The sequence below is a fragment of the Sinohyriopsis cumingii genome, chromosome 3, assembly GCF_028554795.1.
Source record: "Sinohyriopsis cumingii isolate HCF-2022 chromosome 3, ASM2855479v2, whole genome shotgun sequence".
Classification (NCBI taxonomy): domain Eukaryota; kingdom Metazoa; phylum Mollusca; class Bivalvia; order Unionida; family Unionidae; genus Sinohyriopsis; species Sinohyriopsis cumingii.
Genome location: NC_142963.1, coordinates 73,241,497 through 73,264,641, shown reverse-complemented (window position 1 = coordinate 73,264,641; position 23,145 = coordinate 73,241,497). Strand labels below are relative to the sequence as shown.

The window sequence follows — 23,145 nt, the reverse complement described above, 5'->3', positions numbered from 1 at the left end:
TGCTACATCTCGATGCAAAGACCATTGTGCCGTGGCAGATTGTACGTAGGAGTGCTTCCTCTGCGTCTCGGGTAAACCACAGCCTTCATACTGTCTGTATCATCTCACGGACTCCTGTAGTGCTAGAAACAACACGCATTTCAAGGTTGTTGATGTGATGGAAAGATTTTTGGTCAGACAATAGACCTCATAGCCAACCATCTAGATGAGTGCTCCAGTCTGCACCTGAGGCGTCGGAAGGTTCTGGGAGGATATTGGAACTCTGGTCAAAATGTTCTCCCAATTGCTCAACCACAACCATCTTAGGTGGTGACAAAGTTTGGAGTCCAAGTAAATCTGAGTTGAAATGGAGAGAGACAGACACAGAGAGAGAGAGAGAGAGAGAGAGAGAGAGCACAGAAGTTTTAATAGAGAGTGTCTGCATAATCCCATTAGAAGAACACTAATTATTACTTAATTTGTGAGGAAAGTGATCCCCATGCAGGTGATGTCAAGACTCAGATCTGACACCAGACTGGGATTAAGCCTAGATTAAGCCATGGTCCTCCAATAAAGTGACAAGAGTAAAATATGTTGACCCTGTGTATTAGCCAGTCATCAATATACTAGATGAATGAAATCCTTAACAATTTTGCAATACTACTCTCATCACCCTATTTAAGGTTTTGAGTGAGGAAAGTAGATTGAAGTAAAAGCCCAAAATGACAAGACTTCCTTGTTCAAACAGAACCACAGGAATTTTCTGTGGGTTGGAACGAATGCAATACAACACACCCTGGAAGTCTGTGGAGACTGCCTAGTGGTTTGACCTTATGGGGTTTCTTAACGAGGCTGACGTTTCCATCCTAAAATATTCAACTAGATAACCTTCAGCTGGAACAATCCATTAGGCAAAACTTTAATCCTTTTTTCAGCCAGGAGTATCTGGGAACTGTATCCCAGGATTTGAGTGTTTAACACTCTCTCTACTGCCCTCTTCCTGAGAAAGGTATCTTCACTAAAAAATTCCTAAGTGGCCTGCAGAAAATACATGCAGGTACTTGATAGAATTTCTGATTTGGGGAATCAGAGCAGATAACCCTCTTTTGAAGTGGGGTGGGGGTGGGGGGAGGGTCTTGGCAGGAAAGGGAGTGACTCCTTAAAGATAACTAGCTCCTCCTTAGTGGTGGATGAGATTCCATTGGGACCCATGCTTAAAGCATTCACGTGAGGAATGACACACCTTTCAGGCAATGGTGGTTCTTCAGCATTTTAGCTGGGCCTATAACCATGAACAATGACAAGTACGTCTCTGAGTGGAGTAACTCAGCTAACATTGCCAATGACACAGAGAGCAAGCATTTTATTGTCTTCACTGTGACCTCCAGAAGTCCCAGCAAACAGCTGGTGACAAGGATTCCTCCATTAAAAGGTTAAAGAAGGCTGATGAGAAAAGGCCATCACATGAAGCTATAGTAACTACAGTGTATGCCTTAATATTTATAGCTTGGAGTGTCCATCTGTAAAGAAGTGGCTGCTTCTTTTTTCTTTACGTAAAGTGGTTTTGAGCTAAATCCTATACATCATCTAACCATAAAGCACAGTAAGGACATCTGTTTCAGCACTCACACTTGGTGCACACAAAACAGCTTGGGTGTGTTAACCATAAAGCTTCCTTATGGCCACTTTTTGTCAACTTACTTTGACACTGCTGAACAATATTTGTAAAAACAATAAAAAGCTGGAACAAATTTATCAATGATAATACTAACCCTAACAGCAGCACCCATAAGGGTAATGAAATTGTGGTAATGCCACCATACTAGCTGGTGCACAAGATACAAGTGAAATTCAGTAAAATGACAAACAAGGAGATACTGAATAAAATGCAAAGACTGCGCATAAAAGGTAAATTGCAATAAAAAAAACTAAGAAAAACCAAAGGCTGAAGACACGGTAACCAAACCCATAATTGCCCAAAGACATGATTTATTAATGATGTCCAAAGAAAAGGATGATATTTTAAAGGAATATAAAAAACTAAGGCATTGGAGTGGGTCCATGTTTTTGTTATAGACATCCAGTTGTTAACTGGAAGAGGGAATATTAACCTTGGATTAGTGACTAGCAAAAGGTAAAGACATAGTAATGTATGACTCCTATTGAAATAAATATTTCTTTGACCTACAATGGTCCTGACCTTTGAATTTTTGACACCGAAGTCATTAGGCCTGTTCCATCCCATAAGCACAAACCCTTTTTCATCAAAGTATGTGGGTAATGCAAAATAAATCAAATGTGCAAGTTATCCAAAATCTCTATTGAAAGTCAATAACTGAATCTTTTTAGCTGAAACCATCTTCTCTTTCAGTCACCCCAGCATTTGATCTTTTGATCTTACCCCAAGTGCAACCTATCCATGGAGTTTGGCCCAGGTACATGATTTAGAATTCATCTTATTGTGTGCAAACCATATTTCTTCTGTTAGTCAAAGTGACAATGGCATTTGACATTGTGACCTAGAATTAATAGGCTTCTTTCTTGCCCCAAGTGTCCACAAAGTTTGGTCTATTTATGTGATGTAAAACTTGTGTTGCTTGAAAACATTTCTTTTCAATCAAAGAAACCCTGAACTATGACCCCAATATCAATTAGGTTTTTTCTTACTGCAAGTGCAAGCTATTCCCAATTTATGGAAATTGTAGGTGGGGGACACACAAAATGTTTATTTGGAAACTGAAAAGTTAACAGATTGATGGGGTCAAAACATAATTCTCTTCAACAAAAATGGCAGGTAGATAAAAAAAAATTACTGGCATTTTATTCTCGCTATTTTTTGTGTTGTTGAAGTAAATACTAAGAGGTACATGGTAGAGGATAGGAAATATCTTTAACCACTAGGCATTCATTCTTTAACCAATGGGCATTCATTCTTTAACCAAAGGGCATTCATTCAGAACTGCAGTAACACATTTATTTCTAAAATTAAATAGTTTTAATGTAAATACTCAAGCATCATCTGAAAAGATACCAGTACATTTATTTTGGAAAATAGACAACAATCCATTATGGGACTGACACTCTACTGGCCAAAAGTTATATTTCCCAGGAATTCATGATAAAGACCATTTCTTCATTTCAAATGCTGGGACTTGAAATTATGTATGATATTCTTCAGTAATAATTTTGTTTCTTCAAATTAGCTGCTGTGATGGACATACTCAGTGTCTGAGCTGCTCCATTTTCAGCTAGGACCAATTAGACATCACAAGATCAGTTAGTAAAAATTCCACGTTGATATGACCATCCATTTAGGTGGAATAGCAATAATAACATTTTCAAGATGGCAGGTGTGCATCATTTTAAGTTAGGTCCAACTAGACATAATAAGAAGTCTTCTGGTTAAAACCTTATATCAATATTACTTTCCATTCAGGAGTAGTGACAGCAAGATTTTCAAGCTGGCTATCACAATGGTCATACTGGAGGTCAGATCAGCACAATTTTCATTCAGGACCAACTAGACAACAATAAGTATTTAAACGAAAGCCTGCAAGTTAATATGACCATCCATTCAGGAAGAGTAGCAATAAGATATTGAAGATGGCCAACTGTGGCAGCTATAGGATAACAGATTAACACCCTATTCATTTAGGCCCAACAATACATCATTTGAAGTCATCTGGTGAAAACCCCATGGCAATATGACTTTCCATTCAGGAGTAGTGATAAGATTTCCAAGCAGGCTGGATGTGGTGGCTATTCTGGAGGTCAGATCAGCAACATTTTTTATTTAAGACCAAAGATATCATTCAACGATTTTATCAAAAACATGTTGATATATCATCCATTCAGGACTAAATGTGGTTGCCATACTAGATATCAGTTCAGTATCATTTTCAAACAGGAACAACTAGACATCCTCAGAAGCCTTCTGATTTTAAAAAAATTTAAGATGACTTTCCTATCAGAAAGTGTAGAAATAAGCTTGTACTAAGAGACAGATGACGGACAATTCTATCCCATAAATTCTTCTGGCCTGTGGTTAGTAAAAATAAAAAATACAAAAATAAATCTGCACTGTTGTTTGGACGGAATGTAACAAGATTATTATGACAAAATATCAAAACATTTTTTTCACAGCTGTTCATTTTAACACAAAGAAAACTTAAAATACAGGACCAACTCACATAAATAAATCTTACCAAAATGAAATTCCATTAGTCTTCAAGTAGGATGCAACCTGGACTGGTTTTAAAACTTATTATTCTGAATCCAAATTTTGCCTTTCATGTACAGAGTTTAAAAAAATGAAATCAAACAGAATATATAAACATACTTATCTCTTAAGTTCTGTCAAATTTTAAAATTCATAAACTCTAAAATTGTGTTTTGTAATCTTAAATTTGAGAGTGAGTTGAATTCATGTTGCCAAAAGTTATTCACAGTTTTCTAGTCAAGGTAAAGCAAATGAATGCACCAGTAGATATGTTGACAGCTCAAATAGATTTATCGAAGAAATAGTCAAAATATCAGTTCCTCTGCTTACACTTTGATGTTTCTACACATCCACACTCTGACCAGTTTCTTAATCAGTGAGTCAGTAGTTACAATCACCATTACTAATAACATGTAGAGGCTATAATAGAAAATGTTGACATTCTGAAATAACTCATATGGATCTAATACTGACCAACCTCCCATAATGGCCACTTGCCTTAAGGTAGAAGTATACTCAAATTATTTTTCCCTAGAAATTATACAAACTGAAATGTGTTGAAAATGTAATAACAGTAATTACACTGAAGTAAAATAGGATGTTACTGAACAAGTTTTGCAGCTATGGTCACCACTGTATTATAGCCCTCTTTTTCATCTTTTAAATAAGAATCAATAGAGTGTTGTGATGGATGAGACACTTTTACAACATGTTAGGCATTTCTTACATCAACATTTTTTTAAATATTTAGCACAGGCATTTTGAATGACATAAATGTTTGAAAAATTAAACAAAATTTCATTTGCCATATTGCTTCAAACATTTACAATCTATGGCAGTCTTTTAGGATGCAGAACACAAATAAGTATATTGAACAAAACAAATAACAAGAATGAGGTCAAAATATTTCTAAGTTTTGTAAGTACATATGACCTGATGTTAATGTATTTGACAGTTAATGGGACTAAAAAGTGAATTTACAAAATGCCTCAGTCTGACTGTTTTGTGAGAAGATATGTCTCAAAACAAAAGAGATTCTGAAAACCATGATAGCCTTATACAAGTATAAGATATGTTGTAGAATAACTTCATTAACTTAAAATAATGTTGAAAATGGAGGTCAATATTCAATTTATCTGCAATTTTCAGTATGAAATATTTTCTATTAATATCTTCTATAAAAATAGAATTATTTTATATTTATTGGCATCATAAAACCTGGTATATGGTGGCCATTAAAGAATGAGTATACCTCTATCTTAAACAAGTGCATATACCTCTCAAATCTGACTGGCCTTGCCTTACTGAATATCTGTGTAGCCTGCATGTACAAAGAACCTAATTTTTCAAATGTCTTTGATTATCAAATTTTACTTCTGCTTGCAGCCACTTTCAGAATGCAGCCTTTTTTCTCCTGTCCCTAGGTAGGTGGTAAAATGATGCTGCACTGTTGAACATTTAGATACATTCTGATGAAAATATTAAACATGCTGAAAGTTCAAAAAGCTATAAAAAAAACCCATGAAGATATAAACTGAGGAGCGATCTGTACAAATGATCAATTTTCCGAAGAACCAGATTTGTAAAATAAGGGAATGATAACCATGATTCTGAATTGCCAAATCTATCTCCCACAGCAAAGACCAAGATCATACTTGATTCTGTGTTCTATGGCCCATATCAAAGACTATGAGTATACTTGGTTCTAGGGCCCATAGCAAAGGCCATAAGCATACTTGGTTCTATGGCCCATAGCAAAGGCCAAATGCATACTTGGTTCATTGGCCCATATCAAAGACTATGAGTATACTTGGTTCTATGGCCCATAGCAAAGGCCAAATGCATACTTGGTTCTATGGCCCATAGCAAATACCATGAGCATACTTGGTTCTATGGCCCATAGCAAATACCATGAGCATACTTGGTTCTATGGCCCATAGCAAATACCATGAGCATACTTGATTCTATGGCCCATAGCAAATACCATGAGCATACTTGATTCTATGGCACATAGCAAAGACCATGAGCATACTCAGTTTGGGAGTATAATAATTTTAAAAAAACAACATTTTACATCTAGCTAGAACTAAAATTTTGCTGTATTAAACTTTTCATCTTTACACAAAAAGCACTGTAACCTTAAAGATAAGAGAAATACAATAGCTCCAAGCTATCAAAAAAGCAAAGCAACATGCCTACTCCTGACCATTTTGATGGTTCTTCATTATTCCTTTACCTCTCTGCTAATAAATACTAAGTTTTGAACAATGATATGTCTAAAAATTCTAAGCATGAACTAGTTTAATAATGCCATGCTGGCTAAAATAAAGACTGATCACTGACTAAATCAAAATCATCATACAATGAAGGATTTGATAAGCAATATGACAAACATCCATAACCAATTTTAATGACATCATATAATTTGTGTAAAATCTTAAGGAAATATCTGCATTTATACATCAAATAGTATGAAAATGTAGATTCTCTTGCACATATAATTAACTTATTTAATGAAACATTTATTATCACACTTAGATAACAAAACAAATGAGCAGACATCTTTATGGCACACATAGGCTAAGACTATTCACAGAATAAAATAAACTGAAAATAATGTTATCATTATTGGTGTTTATGATAATGTGTAGGGTCCACATGAAGTACTGTCAATGATAATATACTGGGTTCACATGAAACATTTTTAATGCATTTGATATCTATACCTATTAATAAGAGAAAAATAAAAGCGACAAACAAACCCTTAGTTCTTATATCTGCTGCCATAATGAAAATGTTTTTAGCCCTGATTCTGCATATCCCAATTTTGTGGCATACCTACATATTGGTAAAATGTACATTCTTGATTTAAGATGAAAAAAATAATAACTTGATGAAGATTTTAAATATCTGCATTACTTCTAATTGACTTACTAGACACATAATCTTTGGATTATTTAACCTGAAGATAAATCTATATGCTTGGTATTTGCAAAACATCCTAACATTTAAAAATTGCTACAGTAAAATGGTAGAAATTTTAACAAGTCTGATCTTCTGATATATTTAAGGCAAAAGTTACATATATTTTTTGCAACCAATGAGAAAGGAATCAAGTGGACGGCCCAGACTGTTTTTTTGTACATTGGCATATTGCAATGTATTCTCTGATTATCAAATAGCAAGCCATAATGATCACACTATCATCAATCAAGTCCAATACATCTACATGGTAGTTTTGGATATAGCAGTGTCTATCCAGCATAGTCTATTCTGACACTGAATCATGAAGAATTTTTCACAAATATGATGTGATGACAACAAGTTGCTGGAATGGGAAGCCATTCTGTGCATTAGTGCCTAATCATTCGTTAGCCTGCACATCTTTAGGCAATGGCCTCCATCACCCACTGTAAACAGACGTCCACCCATAGTGCTGTCCAGGGCATGAACTGGCTTTTCAAACTTCACCTCTCCTAACACCTGAAAAAAGAAAAAGAGACTCCCTTTTGTCAAGCCTGTCTTTTAATTAGCTAACATGTACAAAACCATGACCTTAATTTAGGTTATGGATGGAAGAATGGACATATGGATGCACAAATACATGTACAGATGCTCAAGTAACCACTAAGGTGAGCATGTGCCAAGGTAAGTTTGACAGAAAAATGCAGCTTTAGCGGAAGTAATGGAAATCATCCATCCATCTTATCTGCTTACATCTTTTCATGATATTTAAAGAGGAAAGTTCTAATTCATCAAAGAAAAAAGATTACTCACAAGTATTTTACCTTAAGAATACATTTTGCAAAACAAGTACTTTTAGACTGCAGGAATGCAGACTTTACCACTAGAATGAACATCAGGTAACAAGAGCAATAAATACCATTGCCGAGAGTTTGTTCATTTTAGAATTGGTGTATTTCTCTCAAATTATATCCATAACTGATGTTGGGCAGCAAGTTCTAACAGCTTTGTCATAGTTCTTCCCCTACTGTAGCACTTGTCCAGTGCATTTTTTGATTCTGCTGAGACAGGATTGATAGCTGTTCATGCCCCATTTGGAAGATCAAAACTCTCATCTCCTCATTCTCTATTTATTGAAAATATCAAAGGACTTTAAACATGAAAATATGTGATGTGATTTGGATTTTTAATGTAGCTTTAACAATTTTTCAGTCATATCGATATGATGTCTGCAGTGTGACAGTTTATAGTGATGTCTAGCACTGGGGCATCATGCCGCAGACATGTAGCATGATGTCCCACCCTGTCACATTATCCTGACACCAGGCCGACCATTCCTAACACTAACCTCCTAATGCTGAGCGCCAAGCAAGGCAGCTGTCAGTACCATTTCTGCAAGTCTTTGGTATGACTCAGCCGTTTATCGAACCTGTGACCTCTATTCCTGCATTTGAGGCGGACGCTCTAACCAAGCATGAAAATAAAGAATACTCAAAAAAAAAAAAAAAAGATATCCCAATGAAATTGTCAAAAAGTTCTGAAAGTTGATATTATTATAATAAACCATAATTCTCTGACATGGCAATGCTCAAAAATAAGCATCCACCATCCACTTTGAGAAACTTGTAGCAGGCAGTGGATGTGTATGTGGTAAAAAATAAGATCACTTCCACTTCTGACCCGAGGAGACAGAAATGTCTGCCAATATGCATAATGTTTTGCAAAAGACTGAATATTTTTTTCCTATTGGTATTGTCTCACTGGGATGAAAAACATCATTCATTTTATGAATGATTAAAATGATATTAAGAGATATTGTTCTTTTTAAAGTGATGTTCTGTATTTTTATTACACCTCTAAGCTTACATGGCTAACCAGGCATTCAAGACTGATGTTCAGTCCATATCACACACCCAAAATAATACTATTTATGTATTTTCTCTAACATCTGTGCATCTAAATTTTTTTGCATTCACAAATCATTTCTTTTGATAAATCCCAATTTGTTTTGATTTTCATACCTACTGTAAAGCTAAAATATCTTGAAAGTGTAAATGGTGTGGTATGTAATACACACAAAGCTATATGCATGTTGTGCTCTGAGTTGGCCAAAAGAATGAGTTCAATATCACATAAGGATATCTTAAGGCCATCAGCTCTCATGAATGTATTAAGTGTCAATCAAAAACTTACTTATCTGACTGTTTTTGTACAGAACAGTAGTTTACAGTAATGTATTCATACATGCCATAACAGAGTGTCAAGCTACAAACATGATTTTTTACTCACAAACCCCGATATGGTTGTGTTTCAAAAAACACAATTTTCAGAAATATTCAAAAACACACACCCCCCAACAAAAAAAACAACAGTGCAGTATATGCCCATAAGAAGCTGCATGTAGAGACAGTAAACAGTCCTGGAGCTGATGTAAAATGATCCTCTGTGCAGTTTAAATAGAAGCAATTAAAAAGCAAAGAGGTCAGGTATAAATGACAATTTCAGATATTACTTATTTGGTTAACAATAGTTAGTGTGATGTGTTCAGTATTTTGAAGACTGCAGTGATGGTTTGACTCTGTAGCTGACAAGGCTAAGCCTGAGAATAATCCCATCTTTCACTTTATCAAAATTATATTGGTCTGACCCTCTGGTCTTCTCATTAGAGAAATATCATAAGCAAACATAAATACATATATCTTATGTACTTATAACAATGAATAAGCCAGAGTTAATAGTCCAGTTAGTCTTAGTGATCTGATGCAAACAAAACATTTAGATATAGTTAAATTACACTATCATAAATAAATTTACCTATTCATGGTAAAATAATAAAGCAACACTCAATTAACTGGGAGTAAGATAAATTACATGAGAACGTATCTGAAAAGGTTGGGTTGTGGACCAAGATGTTCCTGTGCAACTCAAAGCCTGACTGACCTGGTTAGTTTTTGTGTTGATGGCCTTAGCACTGTTAGTACCACTGCCACCTGCAATCACTGTGTCATTGTCACAGAATTGGCAGCAGTACAACATAGGGCCATTTTCAGATGGAAAGTTCACATTCTTCTTCACTTTGCCTTCTGTGTAGTCCCAGATCTGCAGTGAATCCTTGCCAGTCCATGATCCAGTCAAAATATCATAATCCTAAATGAGATGAAAGAGACCATAAAAGATTCAACTGCCACTTTGCAAAAAAGAAGTTACCATATACTCGCTTATGAGTCAAGTCCAATGCAAACAACACAGAACCTTGTCTATCACCACATAATGCACTGAAAGATCACGGTTTATGCTGTTTATTTTACTGATTACTCCTAATAAACTGCATAGATCTAGCTTTGCTGGCACAATATACAACTGCAGATCTAAGTCTGTGCAGTTTGCTGTCAGATTTGACTTATAAGCAGGTATATACAGGACAGAAATCCTGCCAAACCAGTTAACTTTATTCAGCAGCAGCAATCTGTACATAAAGCCATTCAACTTAAATAACCTTTCATGATGATGTACTTACTATTCAGTGTGCTAGTATATAACTTTTATGCCAGCCATCCTTTCACATAAGCAATGTTTTGAAACTCCCAAAACTATTGATCTGCATTCAGATTTGTAGAGAGGACATTAGGAAATAGGACAGAATACATTGGGTCCATTTGAAATTGTGTGCTGATATACTAAAGATGCTCAATGTGCTTGTCACAGAATATCGCTGAGTACATCAGTCCAGGTTCAGAAGGAGTATAATCCTGTTAAGTTTAATGTGTTGTTGTTTTTTAAATGGACTTGGCTTATATAGCATTGTTACCAGTGTACTACACAACCCATGTCTCATGTGTGTCACACCCTTGTTATACCTGCAAGCATACACTGACAAATAACCACTGTATATCTTCCACAAAACTTTAACACCTGTCTCACCATGCTACATGTAACACAGGTAACACAATAAGGCTGTGTAGTAAATTTAATCTCTATGCATTCAAATATCCTTAAGTTACTTAACAAAAACAAAATATAGAGCTCTACGTACATGACAGCATGCTAAACAGAACTAATATTAATTTTAAAAAATGAATATAAAACTTTATTGCTATAAATTATGTTTCTTTATAAAATATTGTTTCAATAGATCAAGTCTTTCACAATTTCAATGCAAAAACAAAAAGTTAAAGGGGTGTATGTGTCTAAGGGCAAACATATAGCTTTGAATGTCAAAGCTAAGACTACACAAACCCTTCCATTACATAAAGTAGGGACATAACAAGAAAGTGGAGCTCAACAAGACTTAATATCATGGAAAGAAAACTACTCTGCATGCAGAGTTATGAAACCTTTCATACTCGTGTATAAGCTGAATAATTTAGGAAAATATAAAGGCCTGGAAGAAGGGGGTTCGGCTTATCCCGGGCAAATGTCTAAACTTGACACTTTTTAGGTCTTTTTATTGATTACTATAATGGCTGTAAATCTTTGGACATGAAACAAAAATTTTTTCTGTGTCCTAAGACAGGCATTACAAAAAAATTTTTTGGGTGACCCGACAATTATTAAACTGTTATCAAGTACTATGATTAGTTTTGTTATTATTTTGCAAGTGCATATTTTCTGGTTTCTCCAACACGAAATTAAATAAAGGTAAATACAGACTTCATAATCTGTGGGCCAGTTGAGTTTACCTGGGAGGCTGAACTATAATGTACAGTACTTACACAGTGCAAAGCGTCACTTAAATCCTTATTTATTTCCAAGCATTTTAGATGCAGATATTGCTTTATTTATTGTTTCAACCAAACTGCATTCTTCCAGATAATATTTCAGCTAGTCCTTAATAGCAATTTCATTTACGTTGAATCATGTGCTCATGAGTTACTCATTTTCAATGATATAAGCAATCCTACAAATAGAGGTAATATTTTTAAAAAGGTACACAGGCTTAATTGTATAAGGCATATAACCAGCATAATTTACAAGTTCACGAAGACTGGTAATAATAAAGGCTAAAATTCTCATATAGATCAAGTAAGATCAACATCAGTCAATTTTAGTTTTGGTTTTGGCTGAACAAACATCGTAACTTTCCACACAATGCAAAGCTTGATGTTTTGGCATCTCCTATGTTGATAGTCGGCGAATTTGTCTTTCATTTTACGACAGTAGTAAAGGCCAGTTAATCATTAAAACCCTGAAACTGGCGTTAAGAGGGAATTTTGACTGGCAACTATACCAGTACATTGATGTGTAATTGCTTTTTATTCCATAATATTAGCATGATTACCATAGTTTTGTAAAATGGGGTGTAAGGCATACATATGAACTTTTCAAAAGCCAAGTAGGGAGACTGAATAAAAGAAAATAGAGATTGGGACCTAAAATCGGGAGATTTTTTGTGGCATTTTTAAAGCCTTGTTTTCACTAAATATTGATTGATCTTCCTGGTCCAATATGCATGAAATTCGCAAAAAGACTCGCTGTTTCTCCCTGTGATGCGCCCTATTTTCCCCCAGGACATGCCCTGTTTCCATATTCTGGTCAGCTGTGGTGAAACTGCACAATAGCTAAAGATTAGTCCTAAATAAACAAGCAAGAAAGCCAACGTGACTAATTAAAAGTTAATCCTTATTGATACAACTATTTTGTGAAAATGACTGGCCCGCTGTCATAATTCAAAGAAACCACGTTCTATGCTATTGTGTGTTATGCAAACAACAGCAATTGATTAGAAAATAAAGGATTCCCAATTTCGTTGAATAAAAGATACCTAAATAGCCAGCCTCATGGTATTTTCCTCTTGTTGTATATCTGACCTTATTCCCTTAATGTCAACTTGTAAAGCATTTAGTATTGTTCACTATAAAACATGTATCCTAAATTAGTTTTTTTGAGGACACATTTGCTGCATGGTATGTATTTTCATTCCTTCTTTTAATTTAACGATGGTAATTATCATTGGTATCTTTTTGGTATAAAAATGCCAGGTGTTCACTCATGTAAGTTTCTTTCATGGCACTATAGCATATGGAGCCACAGCATTCGTAGTGATCATTCTTGGGATTGAAATTAATTGTGGATGATTTTATTGTTGTGGTTTACTTTTTTGTTTTGGTTTATTTTTTTTATATTTTTCTATTGTTGAGGTAAAAAAAATCATTAATTTACTTGAATAATGTTAAAACTTAACATTCTATTTAGCGACGAAGCAAGTTCTTTTTAGCAGTTATTTTGTCACAACAATAATTCACTGGTGATGCAACAGAACATGTAGGACTTTTCTTGTTTAGAAGAAATGAAAATCGAAGACATGATGTAATAATCGGGAGCTCTCTGCAAAAATGGGAAGATATAAATTTGGGAAGTAGGCATGGAGCACCCTCCAAAATCGTGATTTTTTTTTCTTCCCGGTGTGAAATAGGTATGGTGTAAGGTCGCTTACATCAAAGCAAACTACAACTGAGCTTTTATGGTATTAGCATAATTTCTGAAGCATTATTTCTGAAACTTCATTATTGTATTTTGGAGATATCATTAAAGTTTAGTGCAATGGTGCCCATGATCTGACTCCAAAGGATGTACTTAATTCAGCACGTAATCAAACCTACAATGTAAATGCAGTGGTGCCCTTATGTAAATATGTTCAGTAGCCTAATTGCGAGTGTTGAATTGAAGTGTATTGTTGTTTCTTTGTGTTTTCATACTGGGATTACATTTTAATGAGTTAGGTATTTACAATTTCAAAGCAAAGTAAAAACGTAATTACCAGTGTACTGATATAAAATGTCAAATGCAATAATGCATAAACAAACAATCAAGTCAAAAGGTAGAGGTAGTGTTACAGCAACTTGCGATTGCTAAATTCTTGTCATCGTTTGATCAAATTATACACAAATCTAAATTAGGCAGAAACAATAAGAAAACAGAAAATTAAATAAATTACTTTTTATACCTGTTCAGTTTGGGGGTTGGCTTATAAGCGAACAGGTTTATACGTGAGCATATACGGTAATTACCATCTTGCCACATCTAATTAACTCTGATATGATTTCAAAGTACGACAACATTTTCTGATTAAAATGCAAGCTTAATTTTTTATTTTTAACTCAGACCTTTTACTCCTGGCAAACTATCTACATTCCTCTATGAAACAAGCAAGTAGATTATTTGAAAATATCATATTTTGTAATCTGGACAATTCCTTTATATTACCCTGAGATCTAGAGCATCTCCACAGATATGTGGTCCCCATATGGTCCTTTTGACTCCATCATTGGACCGGGCATCCCAAATCTAAAACAAAAACCCAAAATGAGTAAATTATCTTACAAAAAGAAATTTGGCTATGCTTAAGAATATATGAAGACTTGTCTGTGTGTATCCCATAATATTTAGAGACTTGTCTGGGTGTATTCCATAACTAGTAGAATGCCAGTATGTCTTGTATATATATATATCCACCGCTCCCTCGATAACTCGCACACAACGGGGTCCAAAAACATCGACCACACTATAAGCGAGGGCGCAAGTTACCGAGGGACCTATTAAAAAAAACTAATATAGAGATGGAGATCGACAGAGAGAGGCGAAAGGGGGGGGTGCATTGTTAAATACTCGTTTTATAATCATGCTGAAAATAACTGTGAATAAATATTTCTTTATAAAGGTGTTGTTCGTTTTTCTTTATAAATTACCTTTAATTTCTGGATAAAGTATCTTGAAAAGATCGTAAAAACAAACATAATTCCACAAGGTATCAGTACTCTTAACATGTGTATCGCTAAACACATTGTGTATTATGTCACTGCTTTTTGTGTTGATTTGGATACATTCTAGTTTTATTGTTTGTTCAAAATGAATCAAGATTTCTTTTATCAAAAAAGATAACATTCATATCAAAAAACGACAACGTCGAAACTTGTGTTGCTCTAAAAAAAAAATCTGCTATCACTAGATAGATAGATAGATAGATAGAGTAAAATGTAAAAAAATAAATTCACAAAGATAAACCATTACCAACCATGAATTTAATGGGTCTAAACGTCAGACATGTAAAAAAAAAAAAAAAAAAAAAAAATATTTAAATACAAATACGCAAGTGAGAATACAACAATATTTGCTGGGCAATTGTCTAATAGCAGTAGAGCTTTCTCCTCCAAGCCCCTGGATCGCAGGTGGTTTCTGACGGCGGGGACAAACATCTTAGAAAACCACTCCGTAAATATTGTTGCAGTCATCCATGCATTTCCACTATTTCTGTATACAAATGGAAGAGTGTCCATATTCATGTGATGAAAACAACGGGGAGACTTGTATTTGCCAACACATAATGGTTTCATTTTATGTGTGCCAGTTTTGTTAACACAAAACAAAAGTGTTAATCTCTCTTTGTTCAGCTCGAAACCCACATTTTTGTGTGCATCATCTCTGGTAGCTAGAGTTTTGTCTGGCATCATCCGATAGCATAGACCAGCCTCATCACAATTATAAACTTGGTCGTCTGTATATCCATCATGGGTCAGTATCTCTCGAAGTTGGTTGGGATAACTAGATGCGGCCGCCTAATTTGCCGTGTGTCGTTTGCAGTGCATGCCCGTTTCCATTTAAATCCATCATCAGAATCAACTTCATGCAAATAATCCCGAAATTTCTTCTCATCCTTGAGCCAACCTCTGAGTGTCGACTCAGCAAGTTTAAGTTCACTACAAACTTTTGATCTTGATTCAGCATTACGAACCCTCTCTATGACAGTAAGCTTTTCATTCACCGAGTACGCCTTTCGCTTGATTCCCTTGATTCCCATGATCACATTTACAAATGATTAGGATAAATTACTGATTAATATATACTTTAATGACAATAAGTACATACTATTTGAAACCATGTTCGATTGGTCCAATTAAATTGATTGATGTTGAGACACGATATTGACCACAAGAGTTTATGCATGTAGGATTTGCATTCCTTTGAACGTTTGTATTTTTGTACGTCTTTTACCTGATTTGATACAAAAGACTGACTTAACGTGATAAAACAAAGCAGGTCTATTTTAATTGATTTTTACAATGCAACAAACACTTCCCCAAGTCGTCGATCAAAACGCAGCCGGCACTTAATTAGGTTCTCACAGATGTGCTCGCGGGCATCGATGTGACGGTCAATTGACTCTTTTCATGTTTGAATAGAAGAGAACATGCAACGATTATACTGCTTACACTGCAACACAATGAAAAGATTAAAACACTAATTTCCCCTGACAAGACATTTAATTAGTGTTCATTTCATTCAGTGTTGCCACCTGTTATCATTTACTATAATTCATTGATCGCTGTTTCACCGTATACATATACAGCATTATTATTTACAGTGAACTGAGAAAATATTTTTTCGATAAAATCTAACAAGATAAAACCTGAAAATTTCACGATGTTGATTCTAACTTTTCAGGCACTAACCGCGTTTATCGATGATAAAACGGGCGATATATCAAGGTTTCATTCATCAGTTCTGATCATGATTTTCTTCATTTTTTAAAAATATTTTCTTTTAAAAAATACGGGATCCACGCCGGACACCGCGTTATAAGCGGGTTCGCGAGTTATCAGGGCGCGAGTTATCGAGGGAGCGGTGTGTGTGTATATATATATATATATATATATATATATATATATATATATATATATATACACACAAAACTGGTTCACATTGATCATGTCACCCCATATACAGCCACGCACATTTTTTTTTGCAATCATTATATTATACTTTATCTAAAATTGTTATTACTACAGAAAATACAAATTCAAGATTTCATATAATGTACATAATGCTTAACACAGAACCTCACAAGAAAAAATACAAAAATAGAGAAATCAGATTTACAGTACCAATGCTGCAACAAGCTCATGATGAACAAAAGAAAAATATTTATCAAAACTGATCAATAGAAAGATTTCCTGTTTTTTCATGAATAACTGAATGTGCGAGATTTGTCATAAAGTTACCAGACTTATTAACAAAACATGCAACCACACTTACAAGGGTTGATATACTGCCATCTGGGATATTTGTTGGATAGACTGTGAACAATGTTGAATGAGGACTGATCAATGATCAATAAATTAAACAAAGTTTTTTATTACAAAGATGAATCGAGAAAATATCTGAATGTGGAATGAATCAGTCACGACTTTGAACAATTACAAACTAAAAAGAATCTAAAAGATACACTGCCACCCAAATACAGATTTGTAAAATTGCTTCAGGCACGTATGATAGATTCACTTATGAAACTGCCAGCTGGTCATTTTAATGTATTTGTCCCACTCATGACTCTGATTGAACATGTTAGATTAGCACTGTCACATGAATACAAATTCAAATACAAAATCAAATTTCATCACGAGCACAAGTACAATTGTAAAAACTTATGGCCACAGAAGTGACAGAAAATCCATAGCATCTAATGACAGCATGACTGAAGTTGCTATGGATAAATTGCCTATGTCTGAAAATGCCACATCTGAGGAAAAATAATATTGTAGTACCAATTCTGTCATGCTAAAATGATCCACATGAAGTACATGCAATTGCAATTGACTGCGATGGGTGATCAATAACCAGCAAGTTCTTTTGCTGTTATTGTAATTACTTGATGATTTATCTATTGATGAGAACTGTAAGATGGTTTACCATCAAAGTTGGTGATCTGGGATATACAAACTTATTGTGAGTGTTTCCCCATGCAGAACAAGCAAATTCCCATCTTGGAATCTGATTCGGGACAAGGTTGGATTATGACATAGAAGATTCACTGATCGATTCAGCACTGACACAATTAAATCACCCAGAGGGTGGGTGTGTGTGTGTGATTTGGATTTTTAACATAGCTTTAACAATTTTTAAGTCATATCGCTATGATGTCTGCAGTGTGGCAGTTTATAGTGATGTCTAGCACTGGGGCATCATGCCGCAGACATGTGGCATGATGTCCCACCCAGTCACATTATCCTGACACCAGGCCCACCAGTCCTAATACTAACCTCTTAATGCTGAGCACCAAGCAAGGCAGCATTTAGTACCATTTTTATAAGTCTTTGGTATGACTCAGCTGGGGATCAAACCCCAAGACCTCACGCATCCAAGGCACCCACTAGGCCACCGGAGCGGTCTTACTCGGAGGGACAACTGGGGAAAAGCTATACAAGATATATCCTTGCGCTGTTTGTTTACCTTATGATGATTGATAATCTACCACTAACGGTGTCGCAAATGAGATTAACTGACAATTGTCTAAGTGATATAAACTGTGCCAGGTGCAAATATAATGACCACTGCTACCAGGACCATTACTGTGCTTGAGAATTGGCATTATATTCTGTGTTAGCAGATCCCAGTGCTGTTATGGTGCTGGTAAATGTCTGTCGAATCAAAAACATATTGTTTATTTGTTACCACTAGTGAAAATAGTGTTTTCATTGCATTCTGCTAATGCAACAGCAAGTCAAGAAAACCTCCAGGTTCTCCATTTTGGACCACATGCTGATCGAGAACCATATAAACTATACCTTCAGGAATAAAACAAGTTTCAAATTGTATTCCAGTAACACCTTTTTCACCTAAATCAGATAACTACCAATTTTTTTCCACGATCACATGCTGGAGTTTTTTGCTGGGATATTTACCAACCAAATGAGGATAAAGTTGATCAAGCTCAGTAACAATCTGTTTATATTTTTTTGTTTTCTGCGTTTAGGGATCAGGATCCAAATGATCCCATGTCATGTTCTACTGCATGTGATCAGATAAGAGTTTATTGTGTTGGTCAATCTTGATAATGAATTGGTTCAAGCTAACCCAACACTGATCTGATTGATGACATGCTGGTGTCACTGAGATAATGGGGGTTGGTTGGTTCATATCTCGATTGCAGTACTCAACATTGATTCTTTTCTATTTGTTTTTGATTCTGTGCTGAAATTCATCATTGACTTGCTCCATTTCATATGTGCCAGTTGGACTTTACAGCGAGTCATTTTCACAGAGACCTCAAAAATGGAGCTGAACAGATATTTGGCCAACTGTAATAAACTCACAGCTACACCAATGCAATCTCTAACATGCAGCCGTTCAGAGCACAATTGCATTTGGAAATGCAATTTCAAATTCAGGCAGTGTTGTTCTCGCTGAAACCATCGTGGTGGTCAACATGGTTGTATTTGCAAAAATGCAATCAAATTGTGATGTGACTTCTACTGTCATAATATTGTATAGTTGATGATCAATTTGTTGTTGCTGGACAGAAGGCTGTCTCACTGCAAGCAGTCAATGTGTTCCTCATATCTGTGCTTCCAGCGATTCCACATATAGACACACACATGCAATGATAAATATTACTGATTTCCGATAATTGATTGTCAGACAGTTGGGCATCTGAAAGCAATTTTGTGAGCGCCGCATATGCATCACTGGCCAGGCCGGCCCTAGGGCAAGGTGAACAAGGCAACCACCTTGGGACAAACGCTAACTTGTAATGCAATTTATCTGCTTGGGGCCCCATGCTCATTGCTTGCTGCCTTGGGCCCTGCATGCTGCCTTGGGCCCCATACAAACTAGGGCCGGGCCTGTCACTGGCTAATGTAAGAAGTTTTGTGACTTCCTGTAGCTTTTTAATTGCACAATTTGATAATTTTCTTGCACTATGTTCATCACTGATGCAGCTGTGACTACAGCACTGACTGTGATTCCAATAACTGGATTTATAATGTAAAATGCACTCAGATAAGGAATGACAGCTGATAACATGTACATGACTCTGTGATTTTTCTGTGGTGGTATGTTTCTGCTTTTCAATATGGTTGATGATAATCTGCTTGAGATCTGACTGATATGAACATGCTTGATTGTATCTCCACTCAGAATAATTCATGTTTATAGCAATCACTACAATATAAATTGAGGAGTTTTATATCAAATTTGATACACCACTGAACACAATGTTTTATCTTCTGGATCCAATATGAATATTTCCTCAGTGACATTGCTTAAAACCAACTTTAAAATTCTGGAGAATTAATTGGAATAGTACCTGTACAAATATGTGGCAAAAATGCTAATTTCACAGTGCTGATTATGGAAAGCCTGTACACCCCAGTGATCACTGCAGTATGACTGATAGTGTTAATGTTGCTGGTCCACATGGCTGATCCATATGACACTGTGTACACAGCACTGACAACTTGTGATTTTGCTCATGTTTTTAATTTTAGTGGCAATGTCAAGGATCCCTTCGGTGATGTTGGTGAATGTTGATTGTACCTGATTAAGGTCTTGTTGTAACACCACTGTAATGTTTGAGAATCACCTGGGGTCTCTGATGACACCCTGTACCTTGTTGATCGCACTGCTGTAATTGAATTTTAACACAACAAGATCACAAAGTTGCATGCGGATATCAGCAGCTTTATGTGAATGGTAAGTGCATTCCCAAAAAATTAATCTGTGGTCTTGTTGAGTTCCTGACAATTTCTGTGAACCTAGTTAAATGTGCCCTGATGCACATTGTATTTAAATGCACTAAGTGCTGCAAGCGAGTTATCAGTGGTGGTCAATCGATCATTTGTTGTTATCAGCGATGTGTCCATGTATTGTGTTGTCACTACATTGTCAATGCCATCCGGGGATTGTACACTGACCACTTTATTGTTGTTGTCAATGTTGAGTTTGTGGGTCACTGTAACACCGAAGAGTGGCAAAGCATGTGCGGCTATGGCAGGTATGATTTCATCATGGATTGTTTGCTGCAACATGCTTGAGTCTCTAAACTTACTAAAGTTCATTGATTACAGAAACACTATCTATGTTTGATCAAAGTATTCAAGTGATGATCAGTCCACCTAATACTGCTTGGTTTTAACAGTCCAAATTGTTTCTGAAATGTCTGAAATACAATTTCATTAGGACCAACCTAGGCAGGATTCATAAGCTCAGCATGGTTGTCTTTAGTTAAATACTTACAAAAATCAATGTCCAATTGAGTGCTTTTTGTCCCCCTGATCACCCATAAATGTCTACCATTTATTATTATTACAAACAATGAATTCACAAGTGAAATGACGATAAATATCTGTGTACAGTTATATGTGGTGGTAATGTGGACTTGCTAAATGCACCTAGTACTGCAGGTGGTGGGGGGTGAAGCTTGATGATATATTTTAAAAATTCTTTTGAAGTTGGTAACCTATAAGAATCAAAATAAACAAGGCTATGTGGGTCAATCACATATGTGACCCAATGAGCACCAAGATTGTTTCATCAATCAAGATTGATAATTCCTTTTTATACACTGCTTGGCACTGCCAGTGATCTGTCATATGTAAAAACTCCTCTAAAGTTTTTAATTTTACATTGATTTGCTTGTGCAACTAAATCAAACTGGACACTGGTAATGTTATATCTTGCAGATTTGTTGTCAGTAAACTCAGTCTGAGGCCCAATCTTGTTTGCAGGTGTTCTGGTGACAATTTGAGCCTGCGTCCATGAATTTTACATTATTTTTAATTTTGGGAACCCTACATGACCTCCAGTCACTACATTCCCTAATGTCTTTTTCAGTGCCATTCCAGTTGCAGTTGCAACTGCACCAAGTGCAGCCAATTTTGCAACAGCCAGCACCACATTAGCATTTAATGCTGGAAGTACAGACCAAAATTGAAATATTCCACTGGTCTTTGTGATATTTGTGATCACTGAGATGGACAACGTTAACTTGACTCCAGTATATTGTGTTTTAGCTTCAATGAAGTGATTGATCTGTCACTCAATCAATGTAAGCCTGATTGATCCACCATGCATTTGAATGTGTGTTTTAAAACTAAAGTTTTACTCCACATCAATTTTTAGCTGCCAATATTAGTTTTTTAACTTGACCTTGTCAGGGTGACATTAACATGTTGGTATGGTTTTGCATTACATGTTTTCCACTTGAGTAGCAATGACCCCTTTGCCCACCAGCCCCGTAAGAAGCAGTGTTTTGTTTATACAATATTACGGCAACGCATCTATAAGTGGCAGCAACAGCTGGTAGTACTTCCATGTGGACTCTGAAATGCATATCAATCATGGACTGTCTGAATAAATCTAGATGCTCCAACAAAAAATAGTAAATAGGATACAATGTGGAGAAATCTTCTTCATAAATCTGTAGTCCATTGTTTTAATCTCAACCCATGAATGACATCAGTCTGTGTTGTGCTCGTGTGATATGATTTTGATCAAAACCCAATAGGATTTCTTCACATGGTTCCTACATTGTAATTTGCTTTTTTGAAGCTGCCCTACATAATTTTTAAAACCTTTTTGGTGGCAGGTGGTTGTGCCAACTTGATTACCCCTACAAAGCTGAAAAACCCCATAGTACAAAAATACTGACTGCTTATGACAAAAATACTGATTTTCAGGAACAAATATTGATTTTTAACATTTTAAAAAAAAAATACATATGTAACTATTTACAACATCTACAACCATCAGTAAAGTAGGACAGTACCTTCCTTAATTATTTAATGTCAAACATGCATGCATTGCACTTTTGCACCTTCTGAACAGGCACCCTGTTTCATTAGGGTGCCTATTTAGAAGGTACAAGACTGCAACACAAACTCAGACATTGGCTGTTTATAGGAGCCTTTTTCACACTTTGTTTTTTTTGTTGTTGCAATCATTATCGATTCCAATGTACCATCTTTCATTGATGATCTGAATTCTGTGTGATTTTCTTACTGAACTGTTTTTGTTCTAGCAAATGAATAATCATTTGCAATTTTACTTCTAGAAAACTTGTGCGAAATAAATCACCAGCAACACTAGCAACTGAAAGAGGAAGGTTCATTTCTAAAAGAAATTTAATAAACTGAACTTCAATCAAATTACATCAATGTTCTCTGGTATTTATATACGTTGTAACTTCTGGCTGAGTTGTTGCTGATGAAGCA

The 23,145-nt window shown here is 35.5% G+C and overlaps 1 protein-coding gene across 6 annotated transcripts in view; it reads right to left on the bottom strand.

Annotated features, from left to right (window-relative positions):
- Positions 1-2,951: 2,951 nt before the first annotated feature.
- Positions 2,952-23,145, bottom strand: part of LOC149803093 (uncharacterized) — a 61,743-nt gene continuing 41,549 nt past the window's right edge. For all 6 annotated transcript variants that reach the window (XM_089952684.1, XM_089952690.1, XM_089952686.1 and 3 more), the window contains exons 7-9: positions 14,366-14,446; positions 10,103-10,309; positions 2,952-7,681 (exon numbers count right to left, since the gene is read on the bottom strand). In XM_089952684.1, the coding sequence (XP_089808810.1) occupies positions 7,559-7,681; positions 10,103-10,309; positions 14,366-14,446 (411 nt within the window). In that variant the 3' untranslated portion in view covers positions 2,952-7,558. The remainder of the gene's footprint in view (positions 7,682-10,102; positions 10,310-14,365; positions 14,447-23,145) is intronic.